The sequence below is a fragment of the Neophocaena asiaeorientalis genome, unplaced genomic scaffold (genome assembly GCF_003031525.2).
Source record: "Neophocaena asiaeorientalis asiaeorientalis breed wild unplaced genomic scaffold, Neophocaena_asiaeorientalis_V1.1 scaffold35, whole genome shotgun sequence".
Taxonomy (NCBI): domain Eukaryota; kingdom Metazoa; phylum Chordata; class Mammalia; order Artiodactyla; family Phocoenidae; genus Neophocaena; species Neophocaena asiaeorientalis.
Genome location: NW_020172984.1, coordinates 1672313 through 1693065, shown reverse-complemented (window position 1 = coordinate 1693065; position 20753 = coordinate 1672313). Strand labels below are relative to the sequence as shown.

At 46.0% G+C, this 20753-nt stretch overlaps 1 protein-coding gene across 1 annotated transcript in view; it reads left to right on the top strand.

Annotated features, from left to right (window-relative positions):
- Positions 1–20753, top strand: part of ELAPOR1 (endosome-lysosome associated apoptosis and autophagy regulator 1) — a 70598-nt gene that overhangs the window by 18468 nt on the left and 31377 nt on the right. The window contains exons 2-3 of the mRNA XM_024742146.1: positions 16619–16739; positions 19025–19217. Of these exons, the coding sequence (XP_024597914.1) occupies positions 16619–16739; positions 19025–19217 (314 nt within the window). The remainder of the gene's footprint in view (positions 1–16618; positions 16740–19024; positions 19218–20753) is intronic.

Sequence of the window (20753 nt, the reverse complement as noted above, 5' to 3'; positions counted from 1 at the left end):
GGGCTTTGTTAAAAAAAAAAAAAAAAAAAACTTGATTAAATTTTTTTTAGCAGGTAATTCACCCACATGGTAATCAATTCAAAAAGTTTAAAGGGGTACAGAATCAAAAGTAAATGTCCCTCCCACCCTTGTCCCCCACCACCTAGTTCTCCTGCCAGGAAGTGATCCCTGCTGCCTTCAGACTTACTCCTGAAGTTAGTTTGCACTCCTGGGGCAGCCTGTAGCCCTGGTGGCACACAGAAGACATGATGGCAGCACTGGCCATAGGCTTCTCTCTCTAGGAGAATAAAACCGGGGGCACGAGAACGCTCATGGAACAACGTGCTGGTCACAAAAGCAAGGTACCAGGCAGGCTTCCTTTAAATTAATTTCAATTATTCAGAAGGGGACCGAATGCCAGCTGTTACAAACCAGGAGATTATAGACATGGATTGGAGGTAAAAAGATAGCTAGGAAGCATTAAAAAAATCACTTCTTTTTTAGATTCTTAAAGCATGTTATTTCTCAACTGTCACTTTCTCCCTGATATTATGCTTCTGTATATATTTAGAATATTCTTACTTTGTTGTATGTATTTTATACACTAGTACCTTAGTAGACTATTATGTGAATAGCACTCCCTGGGATTGTGCAGTATACAACCTATTCAGCTGTACACAGTCGTCCCTATAAACGCCAGGACTGCCTTGATCATATCTGTATCCCCTCACCATATTCTTAGTGAATATTTTTAGTTGAATTACTTTGAGGTAAAAAGGCACCATCTCAAAGTGTTATGGCCTTGGGCATAGAGCAGGAATAAACCGACAGATGGCTGGAGAAGTAAGCAGGGGCCAGGGAGTGAAGGCACTTGTATTTATATATTTTTATTTATTTATTTATATATTTTGGGCCACACCGCATGGCATGTGAGATCTTAGTTCCTCAACCAGGTATCGAACCCACACCCCTTGCGTTGGAAGCGCAGAGTCTTAAACACTGGACTGCCAGGAAAGTGCCTGAAGGCACTTGTAGACCTTGCGAGGAGTCTGGTGCCAACCCTGAGGGCAACAGTGGGGCAGTGATTCAATCTGATTTGCATTTCAGATGGGTCACTCTGGCTGTAGCCTGTAGAGTGTCTTGGAGGAGAGGAGGGAGCAAAGCCCGGGAGAACAATGAGAAGGCTCCTCTAGGCAAGAAGTCACTGTTTTGACTTCATTAGTAACACTGCCGGTGGGAGACCGATGCAAGAGATATTTTGGAGGCAGAAAATAGTTAGGGTCTCAGTGATTATACACAGGGCCTAAGAGAGAAAGGTGTCAAAGACATGGTTCCTGGCTTGAAGAGGTGCTAAATGTAGCAGTGTCAAAACTACAATGAGATATCACCTCACACTAGTCACAATGGCCATCATCAAAAAATCTACAAACAATAAATGCTGGAGAGGGTGTGGAGAAAAGGCAACCCTCTTGCACTGTTGGTGGGAATGTAAATTGATACAGCCACTATGGAGAACAGTATGGAGGTTCCTTAAAAAACTAAAAATAGAACTACCATACGACCCAGCAATCCCACTACTGGGCATATACCCTGAGAAAACCATAATTCAAAAAGAGTCATGTACCAAAATGTTCATTGCAGTGCTATTTACAATAGCCAGGACATGGAAGCAACCTAAGTGTCCATCGACAGATGAATGGATAAAGAAGATGTGGTACATATATACAATGGAGTATTACCCATCCATAAAAAAGAATGAAATAATGCCATTTGCAGTGACAAGGATGGACCTAGAGATTGTCATACTGAGTGAAGTAAGTCAGACAGAGAAAGACAAATATCATATGATATCGCTTATATGTGGAATCTAAAAAAAAGGTACAAGTGAACTTATTTACAAAACAGAAATAGAGTCACAGATGTAGAAAACAAACTTACGGTTACCAAGGAGGAAAGGTGGGGAGGGATAAATAGGGAGATTGGGATTGACATATACATACTGCTATACATAAAATCGATAACAAATAAGAACCTGCTGTATAGCAACAGGGAACGCTGCTCAATACTCTGCAATGACCTATATGGGAAATGAACCTTAAAAAGAGTGGAGATATATATATATAACTGATTCACTTTGCTGTACAGCAGGAACTAACACAAATTGTAAATCAACTATACTACAATAAAAATTAATTTCAAAAACCCCTGAAGACCAGTATTGCCATCACAAAGTCGATGATGGCACCATTCAGTTAGATACAGAACAGCAGTGGGGAGAGCAGTTGAGAACTTTTTTTTTTTTTTTTTTTGCTATACACGGGCCTCTCCTGTTGCGGAGCACAGGCTCCGGACGCGCAGGCTCAGCGGCCATGGCTCACGGGCCCAGCCGCTCCGCGGCATGTGGGATCTTCCCGAACCGGGGCACGAACCCGTGTCTACTGCATCGGCAGGCGGACTCTCAACCACTGCGCCACCAGGGAAGCCCGAGAACTATTTTAAATGTTGGATCTGATGTGCTTGGGGCACATCAGGCAGTTACACTAGATAAGGACTGGGAGCTCAAGAGTAAGGGCTGAGCTCCAGATAGAAACTTGGAGTCATCAGTCCATGAAGGCAATTACTCTACATATGAGAGAGTTCAACTGAACCTTAGAGAAGACTAGGATTTTAATTGAACTAGAGGATGTGTAGGGAGAGGGGTGGATTTACAAGCTGAAGAAAAGAGCAAGTCAAAGAAAGCTGTGGAGTTTGGAGTAAGTGGATGCTGTTAGTGATGTGCTGATAAACGTTTAACAACTGGCTCTTTAGGGAGGGGAAGGGAAGTTCGACTTTTTAATGTTTGCTGATTTCCATGGTGTGGATACTTCCATCATAGCCAATTTTAAGCTATCAGTGTCATTGAGCATGGAGTTGGGAAGAGATGAGCACAGTCAGCTCTTGCCAACTCAGACAAGTGAACTCTAGTCCACAGCTGCATGTGGCCCTGATGGAAACAGAGGATTCTGTCAGGCGGTAGTGGCGGATCCATTTAAGAGATAAAGTGGGGCTTTCCTGGTGGCGTACTGGTTGAGAATCCAGTGCAAGGGACACGGGTTCGAGCCCAGGTCCAGGAAGATCCCACATGCCGCAGAGCAGCTAAGCCAGTACACCACAACTACTGAGCCTGCGCTCTAGAGCCTGCAAGCCACAACTACTGCAGCCCACGTACAAGAGAAGCCACCGCAATGAGAAGCCTGCGCACCGCAACAAAGACTAGCCCCCGCTCTCCGCAACTAGGGAAAACCCACGCACAGCAACGAAGACCCAACGCAGCCAAAAATAAATAAATAAATAAATTTTAAAAAGGAGAGATAAAGTGAACCACTGGTGCGGCCATAAAGACAGATAATAACAGGTGTTCACAAGGATGTGGAGAAATTGAAACCTTCATACATTGCTGGGGGGAATATTAAATGGTGCAGCCGCTGTGGAAGACAGTTCGGTAGTTCATCAAAAAGTTAGACATAGAGTTTCCTTTTGACCCAGCAACTCCACTGAGAAGTATATTCCGAAGAGATTGAAAACATATGTTCACACAAAAACTTGCATGTGAATATTCATAATAGCATTGTTCATAATAGCCCCCAAATAGAAACAACCCAAATGTCCATCAACTGATGAATGGATAAATAAAATGTGGTACATCCATACAATGGAACATTAATGAGCCATAATATTAAGTACTGATGCATCCTACAACATGGATGAACCTTGAAAACAATACGCTAAGTAGAAGAAGCCAGATGGAAACGGCCACATATTGTAGGATTCCATTTATATGAAATGTCTAGAACAGGCAAATCCATAAAGACAGAAAGTAGATTTGTGGTATCCAGGGGCTGGGGAGATGGTAAGTGACTGCTAATGAGTAAGCGTTTGACGATTCTTAAACCCCAGTTTGAAAAACAGTGTACTAGGAGATCGTGGTGTTGCAGCTGCTCATGTATATTTGTTCCTTTGGAGTTACAGAAGCCTTGTCTGTTGACTTGGTTCTCTAGGCTAGAAGTCTGTCCTCCAGGTTCAAGCTCTCCACCATAAACAGCTAACACGTCCAAACACTAAGCTATCCTTGGAGAGTTTTGCATAAGCCAGGACCTAGATGGCCTGTTTCTTTCAGGCATGATTAAAAGCCTAGGTGAAAACATTTAATGGAACATTTTGATCTCATTAAAAACCAAGAAAGGCACATCTTTGAAATACAATCTCATAAAGCTCTGCCTTGTAGACAGATGTGTGTACCAAACTCTCACCTATCAGAAAGGGATTAGAATTTATAAAGGGACATTTTGTTTCCTGGCTACAAAGCCATTTCAATCCTAGGGATATTTACAAGCAATATGAAAAGCCCTCTGCACCTGATGGACTGGCCGCTGTTACCGAGTGTCATAAATGTCAACGACCAGGCTTTCTCCTGGAGAGATTAGCTTTGGGGGAGTTGCTGGGGGGAAAAGGACAGATGTTGTTTCATATGTATGAGTAGACTAGGATCAGAGAAGAGGGTGAGTCAGCGTGGGTGGTAAACATCAGGGGAACCGAGGAGGATCGAACTGCTGCTGTCATCTTTGCCATTAGGCCAGAAATGTCACCTGGCTCCTTTCTCCCTGTCCTATTGCCAGAAAGAGGAGAGAAGGACTGGGTGACCCCTCCACGTGCCCTCTCTTCTTTAACCAGTTGCTGGCTTCTTCTTCTTCTTTAACCAGTTTACAAAGAGCATTCCTGAACCTAATCTCCTAATTGTCTTGATAGTTTGATGTTAGTCAGTTTAGGGGGAAAGGATCTGTTAATCATCTCAGCAGAGTGTTAGCACCCCTGTTCTATGGGGGAGGGAACTGAGGTACGTGGAGATTTAATAACGGGCCCATAATCATATAGTTTGGGGGTGTCAGGCCAAGATGAGAGTCTAGATCTTTTGGCTGTAATCTGGAGTGTCTGCACAGCTCCAGAGCTACTCTCAAGTCATGCCTTTGCTCACCATTCAGTCACTCAACAAATACTTATTGTTTTATATTTATCATTTATTTTATTTTTTTAAATTTTATTAAAGTATGTTGATTTACAATGTTATGTTTAGTTTCTGCTGTACAGCAAAGTGACTATTTACACATATCTATGTATTCTTTTTCATATTCTTTTCCATTATGGTTTATCACAGGATATTGAATATAGTTCCCTGTGCTAGACAGTAGGACCTTGTTAACAAATACTTATTGATAGCTATTGTGTGTCAGGCCCTCTTCTGAGCTCTTTGGCTGCATCAGTGAGCAAAAACAAAGATCCCTGTTCTTCTGGAGCTTACATCTGATCTGGAGTGAGGGCAGGGGCAGAAATAGACAATAAATATAATGAATAACTAAGTTATAAAGTGTGTTTGAAGGTGATACGTGCTATGGAAAAAAAAGTCATTCAGGATTTGAGGATCAGTGGGACTGAGGGGAGTGGATTACAACTGTAAACAGGGAGGTCAGGGAAGTAGGGATAATAGCAGGGGGGCTTGTGGGACTAAAGGGAAGATGCATGTAAAGTGCCCAGTCCAGAGCCTGGCACATGGGTGGTCATAAGCCCTCATTAGCGGCAGCTGTTATCACAGTACCAGTCCTGTCTCATAAGAGCCCCCAACCAAGACTGTGCCCAAAATGGACAAGCAGCTTAGTTACAGACAGGTTAGACCTCAGGGTCAGGGGCCTGTCTGGCCCAGAGCATGGTGCCACAAACTGCCCCAGCTGGGTGTAGAGACCCCGTATCTGCTTTGTGTGTTGTGTCCACAGCCAAACCAGCAGGGCAGGTTCTGCTGGGGACACCAAGCACCATCTCTGCTGTATTTGATCAGAATGGAATCTGGAATTCCAGAGTAGAATAGAAAATGTGAAAGAAGGGGCAATGTAAGGCCAGGGCTCCCCCATACTCCTGAGATCCCCAGGGCTCCTGACACTGTGTTGCTAGGCAACAGCACACAGATTGAGGACAGCTGGCAGGGGTCAGCCTGCTTGGGGTGTGTCAGCTGGTGCCTGCTCTGGGAGAGAGGGGGCATCGCTTGTAGGTAGAGGTAACAACTGACTATGTAGGAGGATTAAAGGAAGGCCAAAAAGGCATCCTTAACTCTGTGATTCTGCCTCATGCCTGCAATTTCACCTTTAGGGATTTGCTCTTTCAAGTAAAGATTGGTGTTAAACTTTTTTTGAGTGTGGAACTTTTTTTTTTTTTTTTGCGGTACGCGGGCCTCTCACTCTTGTGGCCTCTCCCATTGCCTGAGCACAGGCTCCGGACGCACAGGCTCAGCGGCCATGGCTCACAGGCCTAGCCGCTCCGCGGCATGTGGGATCCTCCTGGACCGGGGCACGAACCCGCATCCCCTGCATCAGCAGGTGGACTCTCAACCACTGTGCCACCAGGGAAGCCCGAGTGTGGAACTTTTGATTCAAACAAAACCTAAACTGAGAAGACTAGTATGTTAGATTTTTAAAAACAACCTTGCTCCATTAAAGTGGGGAATCCCCACTCCCCTTTGAAGGGTCTGGCTTTCTAAATCCCTAGACTCTGGAGCAGAATTTGAAAGTGCCTGGGTTAAAATATTTCAGCCCCCTGTTAAAAAGTGAACAGCCTGTTGTGGGGTAAAAATATTAAGCCATTTAAAAATTACGAATGCATTATTATAGATTTCAATGATTTTCCTGTGTGTGAGGGGATGGATAACAGACTCCTTAGAGGATCTGATGAAAACAGTGCCCAGAAAAATGCATATACCTAAAATTCTGTATCTGGTTGTATGGGGAAAGTGGTCCAGGATCCTAGATTAAAGATCCCTGTCTTGTGTGAGATGTATTTATCTGATTTGCTTCCAAATGGGATAAATATTTAAGTCTTGAGGCATAGAAGAGTGAGTTTTGAAAGAGGGCGGAAGGAGAAAAAGATCTAGTGGGGAATCAGAATCTTGGAGGTAGAGCCCAGGAATCTGTATTTTTAATGTGATCTCCAGACAGTTGTGATAATCAGACAGATGTAGGCACCAGAGGTTGAGGGCTGGTATGTCTAGGCCTTTAGGGCCCAGGACACACTGCTACTGAGTCAGCAGTCTTAAAAGGGTGGGAAGGAGGGAGGGAGAGAAGGGAGGAAAGAGGGAGTCTCTCCAGTCTGATGGCTAGTGAACAATAGGAAATGTCCTGAGAGGTCAAGGTCACTGTGTCTCTGAGCCTCAGCGGACCATCCACCCAAAACCTGAGTGAGGACACTCCGAAGCCAAAAGAACAAAGAACAGGAGTTTGGGAAACCATCCAGCTAAGGCTGGGCCACAGAGAAAGTCTCTTTGGGGCCCTGATGTTCAAATTCTGACACTTCACCGTGGTCTTCCATGTTCTGTGCTAAGTAGAGCTCACTCCTCCCTCCCAGCGAAGGGCTGGTCTCTCCTTGACAGTCAGGATTGTTTAATGGGATCTGCTCCCATCTAGGTCAGAGGCTTTGCAAGCAAAGTGGCATCTGCAGCTGAACCAACAAATACCTACTGACCCCACTGTACCAGCTCAGGTGTTTACCTGGTGCACCTGGCCCCCATATTGACATTCTCCCCAAAGGATCTGCCCTTCAGGGATGGTGAGAGGAGAAGGGGCTGAGCCTGCAGCTGGGGGAAGAGCAGGAGGGGGCCTCCTCCAGACCCCAAGGCCTCTAGTCAGAATCCGGGTTTACTTAAGAACCTGTTTCTTGGTGCAGGCCCTGTCCCAGCCAAGACAAACCCAAGTTGTGTTGCCTGCCTGCTTCCTTGGTGGCTGTGACTTTGTGCAGCACTGGCTCAGTGACTCTAAAGTCAGGATCTGAGACTCTGCTTGTCTCTGTCTGTTCTGTCTGTGGGGGGGCGGTGGCCGAGGGGTTACCTCTCTCCCCAGCAGTCTCTGGGCGGTGATTCTTTGTTTTACTCAAGTGTAGCCATTTATCCAAACTGAACAAGTTAAGACTTGTGTATTTCAATGTATATAAATTTTTGCTAAAAATTTTTAAAAACCTAGAAAAAATAACAACTTCGAGTGGGGAGGTGTGGATAGAAGTAAATGAGGACTGCATAGAGGTAGATGAGCAAGAATGGCAGAAACTGATAAGTATGGAGGCTGGGTGATGGGTACATAGGGGTCATCATATTTTTTTTAAAATATATATTTGAGGGACTTCCCTGGTGGCACAGTGGTTAAGAGTCTGCCTGCCAATGCAGGGGACACGGGTTCGAGTCCTGGTCCGGGAAGATCCCACATGATGCGGCGCAACTAAGCCTGTGCGCCACAACTACTGAGCCTGCATGCCACAAGAAGCCCACGCGCCTAGAGCCCGTGCTCCATAAGAGAAGCCACCGTAATGAGAAGCCTGCGCACGGCAATGAAGACCCAACGCAGCCAAAAATAAATAAATAAATCTATAAAAAAATAAAAATATATTTGAAATTTATTGTAGTAAAAAGTGAAGAAATAAAAAAGACTTAGAGGGCTTCCCTGGTGGCGCAGTGGTTGAGAGTCCGCCTGCCGATGCAGGGGACGCGGGTTCGTGCCCTGGTCCAGGAAGATCCCACATGCCGTGGAGCGGCTGGGCCCATGAGCCATGGCCGCTAAGCCTGTGCGTCCGGAGCCTGTGCTCCGCAAGGGGAGAGGCCACAACAGTGAGAGGCCCGCGTACCACAAAAAAAAAAAAAAGACTTAGAAATGTCTGTTTTCTCTTAGAAATATCCTCCCCGATCAAGAATCTTAAAGAAACTCATACTCTTTACCCTAGTAATCCCACTTCTGGGAATCTCTCCAAAGGAAATAATCAGAGACACACATACAGCTTCATTGTAGTGCTATTTAAAATAAGGAAAAATTGGACAAAACTCGATGTCTGACAACAGGAAAATGGTTAGAGAAGTTATGGTGCAAAACCTTAAAGACACAGGAGAGTGCTTGTGACCTAAAATGTAAAAAAAAGAAGAAACCACATACCATATGATCTTCATTTTGTTTTTTATTTATTTATTTTAGGCTGTGTTGGGTCTTTGTTGCAGTGTGCGGGCTTCTCATTTCGGTGGCTTCTTTTGCTATGGAGCACGGGCTCTAGGCGTGCGGCTTCAGTAGTCGTGGCACGTGGACTCAATAGTTGTGGCTCACGGGCTCTAGAGCACAGGCTCAGTAGTTGTGGTGCACAGGCTTAGTTGCTCCGCAGCATGTGGGATCTTCCCTGACCAGGGATCAAACCCGTGTCCCCTGCACTGGCAGGCAGATTCTTAACCACTGTGCCGCCAGGGAAGCCCCTTCATTTTGTTTTTTAAAATGCATATGCATGTATAGAAAATGAATTTGAAAAGAAATACAATAAAACGTTACAACTAGTGATCTCTGCTTGGTAGGCTTATGGCAGATTTTAATTCCCTTTTTAATTCTAGCCTGTATTTTCAGCTCTTCTACAATTTTAACATTTATCACTTTGATAATTATTTTAAAAACTGAGAAGTGCCTTTTTTTTTTTTTTTTTTTTTGTGGTACGCGGGCCTCTCACTGTTGTGGCCTCTCCCCTTGCGGAGCACAGGCTCCGGACGCGCAGGCTCAGCAGCCATGGCTCACGGGCCCAGCTGCTCCTCGGCATGTGGGATCTTCCCAGACCAGGGCACGAACCCGTGTCCCCTGCATCGGCAGGCGGACTCTCAACCACTGCGCCACCAGGGAAGCCCAGAAGTGCCATTTTGAAGGAAGAGGGGAAAAGGTGGAAAGAACAGATTTCCATGCACACACCAACCATAACGTAATGAGGTGTTGGAACTGGAAGGAATCTTAGAAGCTAGAAATCGCCTAAATCCAACTTCCTCATTTTACAAATGAGAAGACCGAGGCCCAGAGTGTCGAATGCCCAACTAACCCATTTGTTCTTAGTCTCTCTGACTGCTTGTTTTAGCAGCTCACTGAGCCCTCATGGCCCCAGGAGCTCTGCAGCCTGTGCCATACCCACAATGTTAACAACTGGAGGCCCTGTTTGGGAAGCAGCCCTTGGACTCTCCAGTCAGTCTGGGCCACCCGTTGCCAGTGTCCTTGGCCAGCTGGGCTGGAGAAATGCCCTGGCAGGAAGAAGGCCACTGAAACTCTAGACCTCACTGCCACCCAGTCACCAGTGCTTCTCCCTCGGACAGTCGTAGCCATCTCTGTCTTCTCTGCTGTGGCAGAGGTTACTTCTAGGCAGCTAGGCTATCTTTTTGTCAGGTCTGGCTTGTCATGACTTTCAAACTATCATGAGTTGAAAAAGAAACAGTGTGGTTCAATGGTTCGTGTCAAGCTGGAGTCAGAGACATGTTGCGGTCTTTGCCAGAGTCCCTAGACACTGTCTTCATCTGTTCGGACTGCTAAAACCGAATACGATAGACTGGGTGGCTTAAAACGTGAACAGTTTATTTCTCACAGCTCTGGAAAGTTCACAGTTCTGGGAAGTCCAAGATCAAGGTGCTGGCAGATCCAGTATCGGGTGAGAGCATTCTTGCTGGTTTGCAGACAGCCGTCTTCATGCTATATCCTTTCCAGGCCTGAGAGAGGGCTAGCTCTGCTTCGCTTCTTCTAAGGGCACTACTCCCTTCACGGGAGCTCCACCCTCATGACTAAATTATCTCCCAAAGGCTCCACCTACAAATACCATCATTTTAGTGCTTCAGCATTCCTTCTCTGGAGAAAGTGGGGCCAACAAGAGTGTACAATGACAAATAATTGTAGAGAACGGTGGAATACTGGAAATTAGCACATGCATAAGTGTTTATAGTCTGTCTCCTCCATTGCATCCCTGCCCCACATTCCCCGCCTCATACACATCTACGCTGCTTGAGAGCTGTGACTTTGTCTCAGACACCACTGCTTCACCAGAACCTAGCACACAATAGGCCCTCAGTAAACACTTGTTGAACATGGAATGAGTTAACACCATTTTCCTAGAACGTCTGACATGTTCCAAGTTAACAGTATTTCCAGAATTTAAACATTTTAATTCCAAAAGAGCAGAATGTTTGAAAAAAGTAGTTTTAGCATTAATATTTATTTGCACACCTGCAATGCAATGCTTCAAAGAGTTGTCAATGGCAAACACATAAGCATCAGGGAACCACCATGGGCATCTCCAGGGAGACTGTCATGATGTCCACTCCAGTCTGTTGTCTTCCACTCCTTCCTCCACTCCTCCCTCTTGAACTTGGCCATCCAATTAGCTGACATACATAATCTTATTTGGGGGATATTTCTTAAATTTAGACTACCAGATGATCCTGCTTCTACTCTCTGGGGGACTTATTAGGATAAATCAGAGACTGGGCATGTTCCTGTAATATAACTTTTTTAAAAAATTGTGATAAAATACACATAACATAAAATGTACCATCCTAATCATTTTTAAGTGTACAGCTCGGGCATTAAGGACATTCACATTGTTGTGCTAGCGTCGCCACCATCCATCGACAGAATTATTTTCATCTTACAAAACTGAAACTCTGTACTCGGGCGCCCAGCCGCTGGCACCCACTGTTCCGCTTTCTCTTTTCCTGAACTTGACTACTCTGTGCACCTCACATACGCGGAATCAGACAGCATTTGTTCGTTTGTGGCTGGCTTATTTCACCTGGCATAATTTTCAGCTTTATGACGGCTGTGGATTTTGGCTGGGGAGGGGCACCAACGCCAGCCCTAGGTAGAGCTGAGAAGTAAGGAGGGGCTTATCCCCAGCTAGCCCACTTTCCTGCCTCATCCTTCCCTGAGTTCCCACCGACTTCAGGTCCCTACTCACGGCCAAGTGGCCTCACCCCCTCATCCCATCTCCTGCTTACCCAGAGAGAGCCTCTGATTTGCTTTGTGTGGGCCGTGTGTCCGTGCCTTGGCAGACGACAGATGGCCACCTCTTCTGACAATCCCGCCTAGACGGAATAGAATAAGGAGGGGATGTATCCTCCGAAGAGGCTCTGCTGCATGGGAGGGAACTGTGGATAGTGGGCAGGCAAGAACCGCAGGCGTCCCTGACGGGGAGGTCCTCCAACCAGGTTTAAGTGCCTTTCAGCCTTCCCATTCCACATGGCGCCAGGCTTGACTGTTTCCCCTTTGGGCCCTGTTCACAAAGGTTTTAATGCCTTGGCTTTTGTTGCAAAGTTTTCAGCAGCTTGAGTGCCAGTGCCGGGCCCCAGACACACTTTCACTGAGTGTGACTGTAGCCCACACAGGCTGCCCTCAAACACCAGCAGCCTGGAACACAGGCTACGGACTCAGATTGCCTGGATTCGGTCCTAGCTTGGCAATCTCCAGGCTATGTGGCCTTTGAGCAGGTAACTTCACCTCTTGACGCCTCAGTTTTCCCATCAGTAAAATGGCAAAATAATAATACCTACTCCATTAAGATGTTTTGAAGATTGACAAACCTACTGCTGTAAGTGCTTGACCTGCATCTTATTTATGATCACAACCAACCTACTACCCGTGGGAAAAAGGCACCCCCTTTCTGGGCACACTGCCTAGCATGAAGAACTTGAGCTAGATTTCAACTTTACTCACACTCTGAGTTGGGCAGCTTTCTGGAGAGGCAGGTACTTGTGTGTCCCCATTTTCCAGATGAGGCAGCTGTGGCTGAGAGAAGTTGAGCCCCATGTGGTGATGGGGTGTCGAATCCCTTCTAGCTCGCCTATTTACTTAGTGCACGTGCCAGAGAAGCTAAGCACCACCTGTGCCATGGACCACACCAGCTCATCAGCTTACACCTTGTGCATCTTCCACAGTAGATAGCGACCACGTGCCTCTCTAGCACTTAATCTGTAGACCAGTGATACAAATCTCTAGTCTCTAATCTATTACTTGGACAATCATTTAAAAAACTAAGACATGTTATTTGAAAGAAGGGGGAAAAGTGGAAAGAAGCACACATTTGCATCCAGGCACCATCCTGGCTTGGTGATTATTTTTTCATTTCAGCAGCCCACTCATTACCCAGACAGCAAGGACCCCCAACATTGTGGGTCTGAGTGAATCCTTCTTCTGGAGCTGAAAGATCAGCGTTACCAATATTTGGCAAAGCAGATCCCAGCTTTGGGGGTTTTCCCTCTAATTTCTTGTGTTGCCTGGGAGCATTACATGTGGCTGGGTGATTTAGGGGAGGGCAGATTAAGTAAGATGCCCACCCCTCGTTTTCAAACCCTTCCCTTCTTTCCTCGATGAACAGGCAGCAGCCACTGCTTCCTGTGCCCCATTTAAAATTGTGATTTGTGTCATATCTTTGTGAATGGGGAGAGCAAGGAATTGTATGCTGGACATACGAATTAAATCTATTCGTGTGTCTCCTTTGTGAATCCGTATATTATGCAGACTGTATGCTCTCAAAGACAGATCACGGGTTAAACTGAGGTACTGTGGGGGAATTGATTTGTTCACAGAACTCTGAATATAATTGAGGAGCGCTGCCAGTTATGTCTCTGATTTAACTGTCTGTCTAAGCCTATGTCTTAGATGGTGAGATCGCAAAGTATAGTTCAGATTTGAAACAGCTGCAGCAGAGCCAGCCACATTGGGTGGTGTAAATATCCCCAAGTGACATGAAGTAAAGTAGCACATATTGAAAGGGAAACTTTCTAAGGTTCGGAACCAGCATTTTCCCGGCAAACCTCCCACCAGAGCAGGACCCAGGGGGCACCAAATGAAAGACGATGCAAAGAGAAGCAGGCTTGGCCCATGTGTCTCTGAGAGGCCAAATGCAGTCAGAGTGACTGAAATGATGTGCTCGAACAGATTAGATGTTTTTTGTTTGTTTGTTTGTTTTTGCGGTACGCGGGCCTCTGACTGTTGTGGCCTCTCCTGTTGTGGAGCACAGGCTCCAGATGCGCAGGCTCAGCGGCCATGGCTTATGGGCCCAGCCGCTCTGCTGCATGTGGGATCCTCCCGGACCGGGGCATGAACCCGCGTCCCCTGCATTGACAGGCGGACTCTCAACCGCTGCGCCACCAGGGAAGCCCCAGATTAGATGTTTTAACACCACTTCTCAGGCCTCAGAAGCGAGCCTGGTTGCTGGCAGACAACCAACACTGCCTTGCTTAATTTTTAAATTTGGCTGTTAAATTTCTCCCAGTGTGAGTTTGTGTTTGATGGGACTTATGAGGATGGAAGATTCCTGGTAGCAAAGCCTGAGTTCTAGCTCAGGGACTTACCAGCTGTGTGACCTTGGACAAGCCATTTCACCCCATGGAGAGTGTTTACTCATCTGTGCAATGGAGGAAACGCCCCCGGCTCTGCTTGCCTTCTGGGAGTTTAAAGATCAAATAAGATGGTGTTTGGGAATGTAAAAGCACTGTGCAGATGACAGGCATAATTACGTTCACGGACAGAACATCGAGTCCGTTCTGCCTGATTCACTCAGTTCTCCATTTAATTTACATACTGTGGATTTTACCCCTCTTTCTTGCAGCAAAACCCTTTGGAGAGTATCATTTTTAGACCTGAATTGATATATGTGTAGTTGCCTTATTTATCCTCAGAGTCCTCTGGGATGAAGCAAAGAATGGAATTAAGAGGAAAAGTAGGGGCTTCCCTGGTGGCGCAGTGGTTGAGAGTCCACCTGCTGATGCAGAGGACATGCGTTCACGCCCCGGTCTGGGAAGATCCCACATGCCGCGGAGCGGCTGGGCCCGTGAGCCATGGCCACTGAGCCTGCGCATCTGGAGCCTGTGCTCCGCAACGGGAGAGGCCGCAACAGTGAGAGGCCCGCGTACCGCCAAAAAAAAAAAGTTAGGCTCACAATTCCCCCAACTCCTCCTTCTACTCCACATCTGCTCCCTCTGGATGAAAGTGCCCAGTTTATGCATTGCTGTCCTGAGCCACCCTGGACACAACATCTAGTACCTCTAAGTGCTGGGCAGACAATATATATTTGGTAAATATTTATAATAGAAGACAATAAAAATGGAGCTCTAAAATTGTTCTGTCATCACCCTAAGTTTCTGAAACTACAAATCAAGAAACAATATGTTTACTGTATTTCCACAAGTCTGAAATAACACTGCTTCTAAGACCAAAAGAAAGCCTATGCTTAGTAGATGGGCCTGGAGTGAATAGCATAAGGTACAGGGAACCCCTAGTGTGTCTACGGTTCCATGGAAGCCGCGAGAAGCCAGGCTAGCACAGGAGAAATAGAACTGTTTTTTATGTACCAAAAAGAAAGGAAAAACTCCATCAGTTAAAACATGACACGATGCTTCCTTAATTGTGTCAGTTATAAGCCACAACTTGATTTCACAGATGTTAAAATGTGAAAGAAATACGCATCTTAGAAGAGATGAAAGGCAGTCTATTTAACCCCTCGGAAAAGTAAAGATTTCTTTTTTTGGTTCTGATACATTCTTAGGTTAGCCAACTTCAAACTGTCTCAGTTTTAGCCCCAGCTCCTTGCATTTATATATTATGCAATCATCCTTTCATATGTGTAGAAGGGGGACATCAATTCTATTTTTCTTATGGATACAGTAATACAAAGTACTTTAGGGCTTGAATATAGTTTTTGGTAAGTGAGGATTGTAAAATACTTATCAGAACCAAATTCACATTAATTCTTATAGTTTTTTTGTTGTTGTTTTTTTTTTGGTTTTTTTTTTGCGGTACGTGGGCCTCTCAATGCTGTGGCCTCTCCCGTTGCGGAGCACAGGCTCCGGACGCGCAGGCTCAGCGGCCATGGCTCACGGGCCCAGCCGCTCCGCGGCACGTGGAATCTTCCTGGACCAGGGCACGAACCCGCGCCCCCTGCATCGGCAGGCAGACTCTCAACCACTGCGCCACCAGGGAAGCCCAAATTCACATTAATTCTATGGACTGTTGTTTATTATGAGATTTAAAAGAGGAAGAAATGTTGAAGAGTATTTGTCACGTTTATTGTGCTTTCTTTTTCCCAAGTAGTGCTTTCTGTGATTTTTGTTGTGGCTCTTGCTGTTTTATTTAATGCTTGATTTGGCAGCTTTGTTGTTGTTATTCAGCTTATTCTTAGTTCAGGTAAAGCAACTGAGCTGTGAGTTTCCATTGCACAGAGAAATTAGGCATGAATAGGCTCATGTGATGAGAACCTATCACCTGCCTGGGCTAAATGTGACATTTTCATAAAATTCAAGGTGGGAATTCATAGTTTTTCTGGAGAAAAGGAGAGAGCATGAAGAATGCAAGGAAATCAGGGAAACAGAAATACAGCTTTTGTCACAATCCTTTGTAAATTTTTCATGGACCTCTCCCTGCTCATAAATTCTGCAGTTTGGGAAAAGAAAAATCCCACCTGTTTGTAGCCTGTTCTTTAGTTACCTTCTCACATTCCTCTGGCCTATCAGGACATTTATACACAACCGCAAAGAGAGTCATTTTAAAAAAAAAAGGGGGGGGTGGTTTCTAGGAACTAGACCATGGCCGGTGGGGAGGAATGATCCAATAACCGTAGCTCGTGTACGTGTTTGATAACAATCATTTGGTTCCACGATGCCTTGTTTCCTGCCGGGGACCCAGGGCCCGTTACTGTGACGATGAGTGTCAGTAGCCATTGTGCTGGACAGGAAGTGGGTAGGAAGCTGTTAATGTTTGACCACTACTAATGCACATTTTGCCCACTCTTCTCTCATCTGCAGTCTGAGTACCACTACGAGTACACCGCGTGTGACAGCTTGGGTTCCAGGTGGAGGGTCGCCGTGCCGCATACCCCGGGCCTGTGCACCAGCCTCCCTGACCCCGTCAAGGGCACCGAGTGCTGTAAGCAGCCCTGCCTCTCAGCTTTGGCCTCTGCCCCAAGCATCCTGCCATCCAAGTTAGGCACTTCCTGACAGTGTGGCTGCCTTAAGGAATCAGATCTCGCCCCGCCCCCCTGCCACCCGGTCAGTCCTCATCCCCAAACCTCTTGAGGTTTGGTGCAGAAGTGTTATTTCGCGGATGCAAACTGGGTATTTCAATTTACTTTTGTTTTATTTTCAGATTTAAATCCCATGAGGGTATAAAGTAAAAATAATTCCGGCTGTGTGCCACTTAGATATTTTCTCTGTTTGCATACATTTTCTTTTTTTGGCTGTGCATTTCTCTCCAACCTACACTCACTAGCCACAGTCACTCATTTAGGAAAGATTGTGATTTGCAGTCGTTCTTGAAAAAGAAGCCAGAGAAGATAACTTTCTGCAGAGACAGACCTTTAAAATGCACTGGGCATTACTTCAGGGAACAAGAATCTTCCCTGACTGTGGAGCTGACCATGCAGCCGGAAAGGCAGTGACTTCCCTGCAGCTCCCACCCCACCTCTGGGACTCTGCAGCTACAACTTTGCTACCACTGGCAGCTATTCCCCCTGAGCTGTTCTTTTTAGAAACGCAAAGGGGGGCAGTGGATAACAATAGAAATCAGGAACTAGAATCAAGGAATACTTGAAAATTTGGAAAGGAGGTTGAAGGCATTTAAAATCTAAAATAAGCTTAGCCTAGTGCCTGGTTCAGTAGGTGAGCAAATAAGTACTTGTTAAATCCGTGAATGGATATTGCTAAGATCTGAGTAGAACTGAGGTGTGACTAATGGAAACAAATGAGCCATCTTCAGTAAACTTGGCCAGCGTTCTTGAGCACTACGTGCACCTGCTATGTGAACCACAAAGATAAATAAGGCACAGTCTCTGCCTTCAGAAGCGTACAGTCTGGTGGAAGGAGCAGACACCCATTCATCCATTCATTTTTTTCAGCAAACATTTATGTAGCCCCTGCTATGTCTGTGCCAGTCGCTGAGCCACCGTCCCTAGAGGAGCTCAGAGCCTAGTGGGAGGCGCACATCAATATGATGTGTTGTATGAGGTGAAAAGAATGGGAGTTATGGATGCTTAGGGATCAGGAACCGCTGGGAGAACCACTTGAGCAAAAGCTTGGAGGTGGGAGAACATCAGACACATTCAGAGAAGAGCTGGGCTGGGGTGGAGGCAACACAGGGAGGGGATGGATAGGAGTAGGGTGGAGAAAGGTCTGTAGTGGGAGATCAAGCCGGAAAGTTAGGTTGGGGGAAAATTGGGGAAGAATTTGAATGCCAGGCTGAGAGCTTAATTCTATAACCCAAAGTGGGGATGGTGCCTGATTATTTTTTAAATAACAGAAATAATAGTACATATGAGTGTTTTAGAAAGATACTTCTGACCACCGAATGAGCAAAGACAAGAAACTAGTTAGGAGGACATTGCAATGGTTGAACTAACAGGTCACAAGAATCCCAACTAGTACAGTGGCAGTGGGACCAGAAAGGAGAAGACAGAGGCCAGAAACTCAAGGGGGAAGTTCAAGGCTGAAGGGCTAGGTGCCATTCAGCAGGGTCAGCACGAGAGACCATGCTCTTCACTGGAGAGCTCTCAGAATGGCTGAGGCTACCCCTTCGACCCCTTAGGAAACGAGACTGACAGGGACAAACCCAAAGTCCTGCAACAAGGCCCTAAATCTTTTCTTTTTTTTAAATATCAGCTTCGGGAATTCCCTGACAGTCCAGTGGTTAGGACTCGGCATTTTCACCGCCGTGGCCCAGGTTCAATCCCCCGCCAGGGAATTAAGATCCTTTAAGCCATGTGGTGTGGCCAATAAATAAATAAACAGACAGATAGAATAAATAGAATAAAATAACAGATTTATTGAGATATAATTTACATCAGAAGATTCACCCCTGTAAGTTATAAAGCTCAGTGGCTTTAGAATATTCACACAGTTGCATAACTATCACCACTATCTAACTGCAGAACATTTTCATCACCCCAAAACGAAACATCTCCATTAGCAATCTCTCCCCATGCCCCCTCCCCCAAGTCCCTGGTGCCACAAATCTCCATTCTGTCTCTATGGATTTGCCTATTCTGGACATTCCACGGAAGTGGAATCATACAAGATGCGCCATGGCTCCAAATCTTAGTGGGGGAAACTCCCAGGTCTCCATCCTCTGCTCCTCCCCCTAGGATGCACAGAACCCACCCACTTCTCCTGCGTGGCAGCAGCCTCACCACCCACCCTTGTCCCCGCTCTGTGTTCCAGCCTTCTCTTGCAAAGCCGGGGAGTTTCTGGACATGAAGGACCAGTCGTGTAAGCCATGTGCTGAGGGCCGTTACTCCCTTGGCACAGGCATCCGTTTTGACGAGTGGGATGGGCTGCCCCATGGCTTTGCCAGCCTCTCAACCAACGTGGAGATCGAGGACAGCACCACAGATTCCACTGAGAACTGCACTTCGTGAGTCGCCCCTCTCCCCACACTCCACGCCCGCCCCCTTAGCCCCACGCCCCCCTTACCTCCCTGCTCCCCCTATTGGGGAGGGGGCTGCAGGGAGCACTTCACAGCCTCCTCTCCTGCTCCTCGGGGTGAGGGCTAGAGCAGGCCCCCACTGGACTGCTGGACATGACATCCACATCAGCCCAGCCTTACTGACCTAAGCTTACCAGCGACTGACAGGTATTTGTGACAGGTGAAAAACGCGGTGAAATAGAGACAGGTGGATAAGATCAACGAGGATTAAATGGCCCAGTCCCTTTAAAACAAAATCCAACTGGATTCCATGTGGAATTTTGGATCAGCCAATAAACTTCCTCAACTTGATTGCAACACCATGTGCAAAGCCTTGGGTATCTTCCTGGCTTTGGTGCTAGCTTCTAAAACTGGTCTGAGTGTATGGGATTGGGAGGATAAAGTGGGACCAGAGCTTTGGTCAGTGATGGCTGAGATCTTCCAAACCCTTTGAGATCCTGATGACCAGAGAATTCTCCAGCTCAGAAGGAAATCTTTTCAGTAATTGAAAGGCTCAGCCCAGAGTGCTTACAGAACGGGTGAGCTATCCTTATCAAATCTCTGCATATTTAATTCCCGGGATGGGAGTATCCTATCCCTGGAATTAAATGATGTGCCTTCTGTAGTTCAGGCACTATTCTGGATGCTTTACGTATATTATTTTCTCTAATCCTCACAAGAACCCTTGTGACAGTGAAATAGGTATTATTGTTCCCATTACACAGATGAGTAAGTGGAGGCTCAGTGAGGTTCAGTGACTTGTCCTTCATTACCTAGCTTACAACTGGGGAGACTGGAATTCACACCAAGCTTTCCACTGCCCCACGCTGCCACCTTCAAATAACATTTAGTGCACGCAAGGCAATATCCAGTCCTAGAGAGGAAAAGTTGGGGGATGCATAGATGTAAAAGACAATCGTCCACTGCTCTCTGTCAAATATTGACAAAGAATACAGGAGAAAAGTACATGAAAGTTTCTCTTATACCCAAGCAATCAAAATGATAAAAAAAAAAAAGGATTAATTGTATTACACCTGGATTTCTAAAGTTGGGAACAATGTCTCCCATTCCTATACTTAAATCTCCTAGAAGCACCATTGTGTGAGCCAGGCAGGAGGCCTCTAACAGTCCAATTTTAATGTTATTTTAGAGTTCAATATTGTGAGTCAAAATCATTAGTATGACAATGTTGGCAACAGAGATAAAGCTGGAGAGGATTCAAGCTGGAAGGAGAGGGAATGTGTGGGTTAAAGACAATCAACCCCCATTTTAGTCCTAACAGAGAACGTGACTGACCCTGGACAAGGCGCAGGCCTGGCTCAGTCGGTCAGTCGCCACGCACATGCAAGCAGGGTTTTCTCCCTGTCTGGGGAAGCAGTGAAAGTCCAGAAATCATTCTTTCTCAGCGAGGCCGGATGTGGGTCTGTTCAAAACGACTTGTGCAAAAAAAAAAAAAAAAAACGACTTCAGTTTCCCAAGCACAGA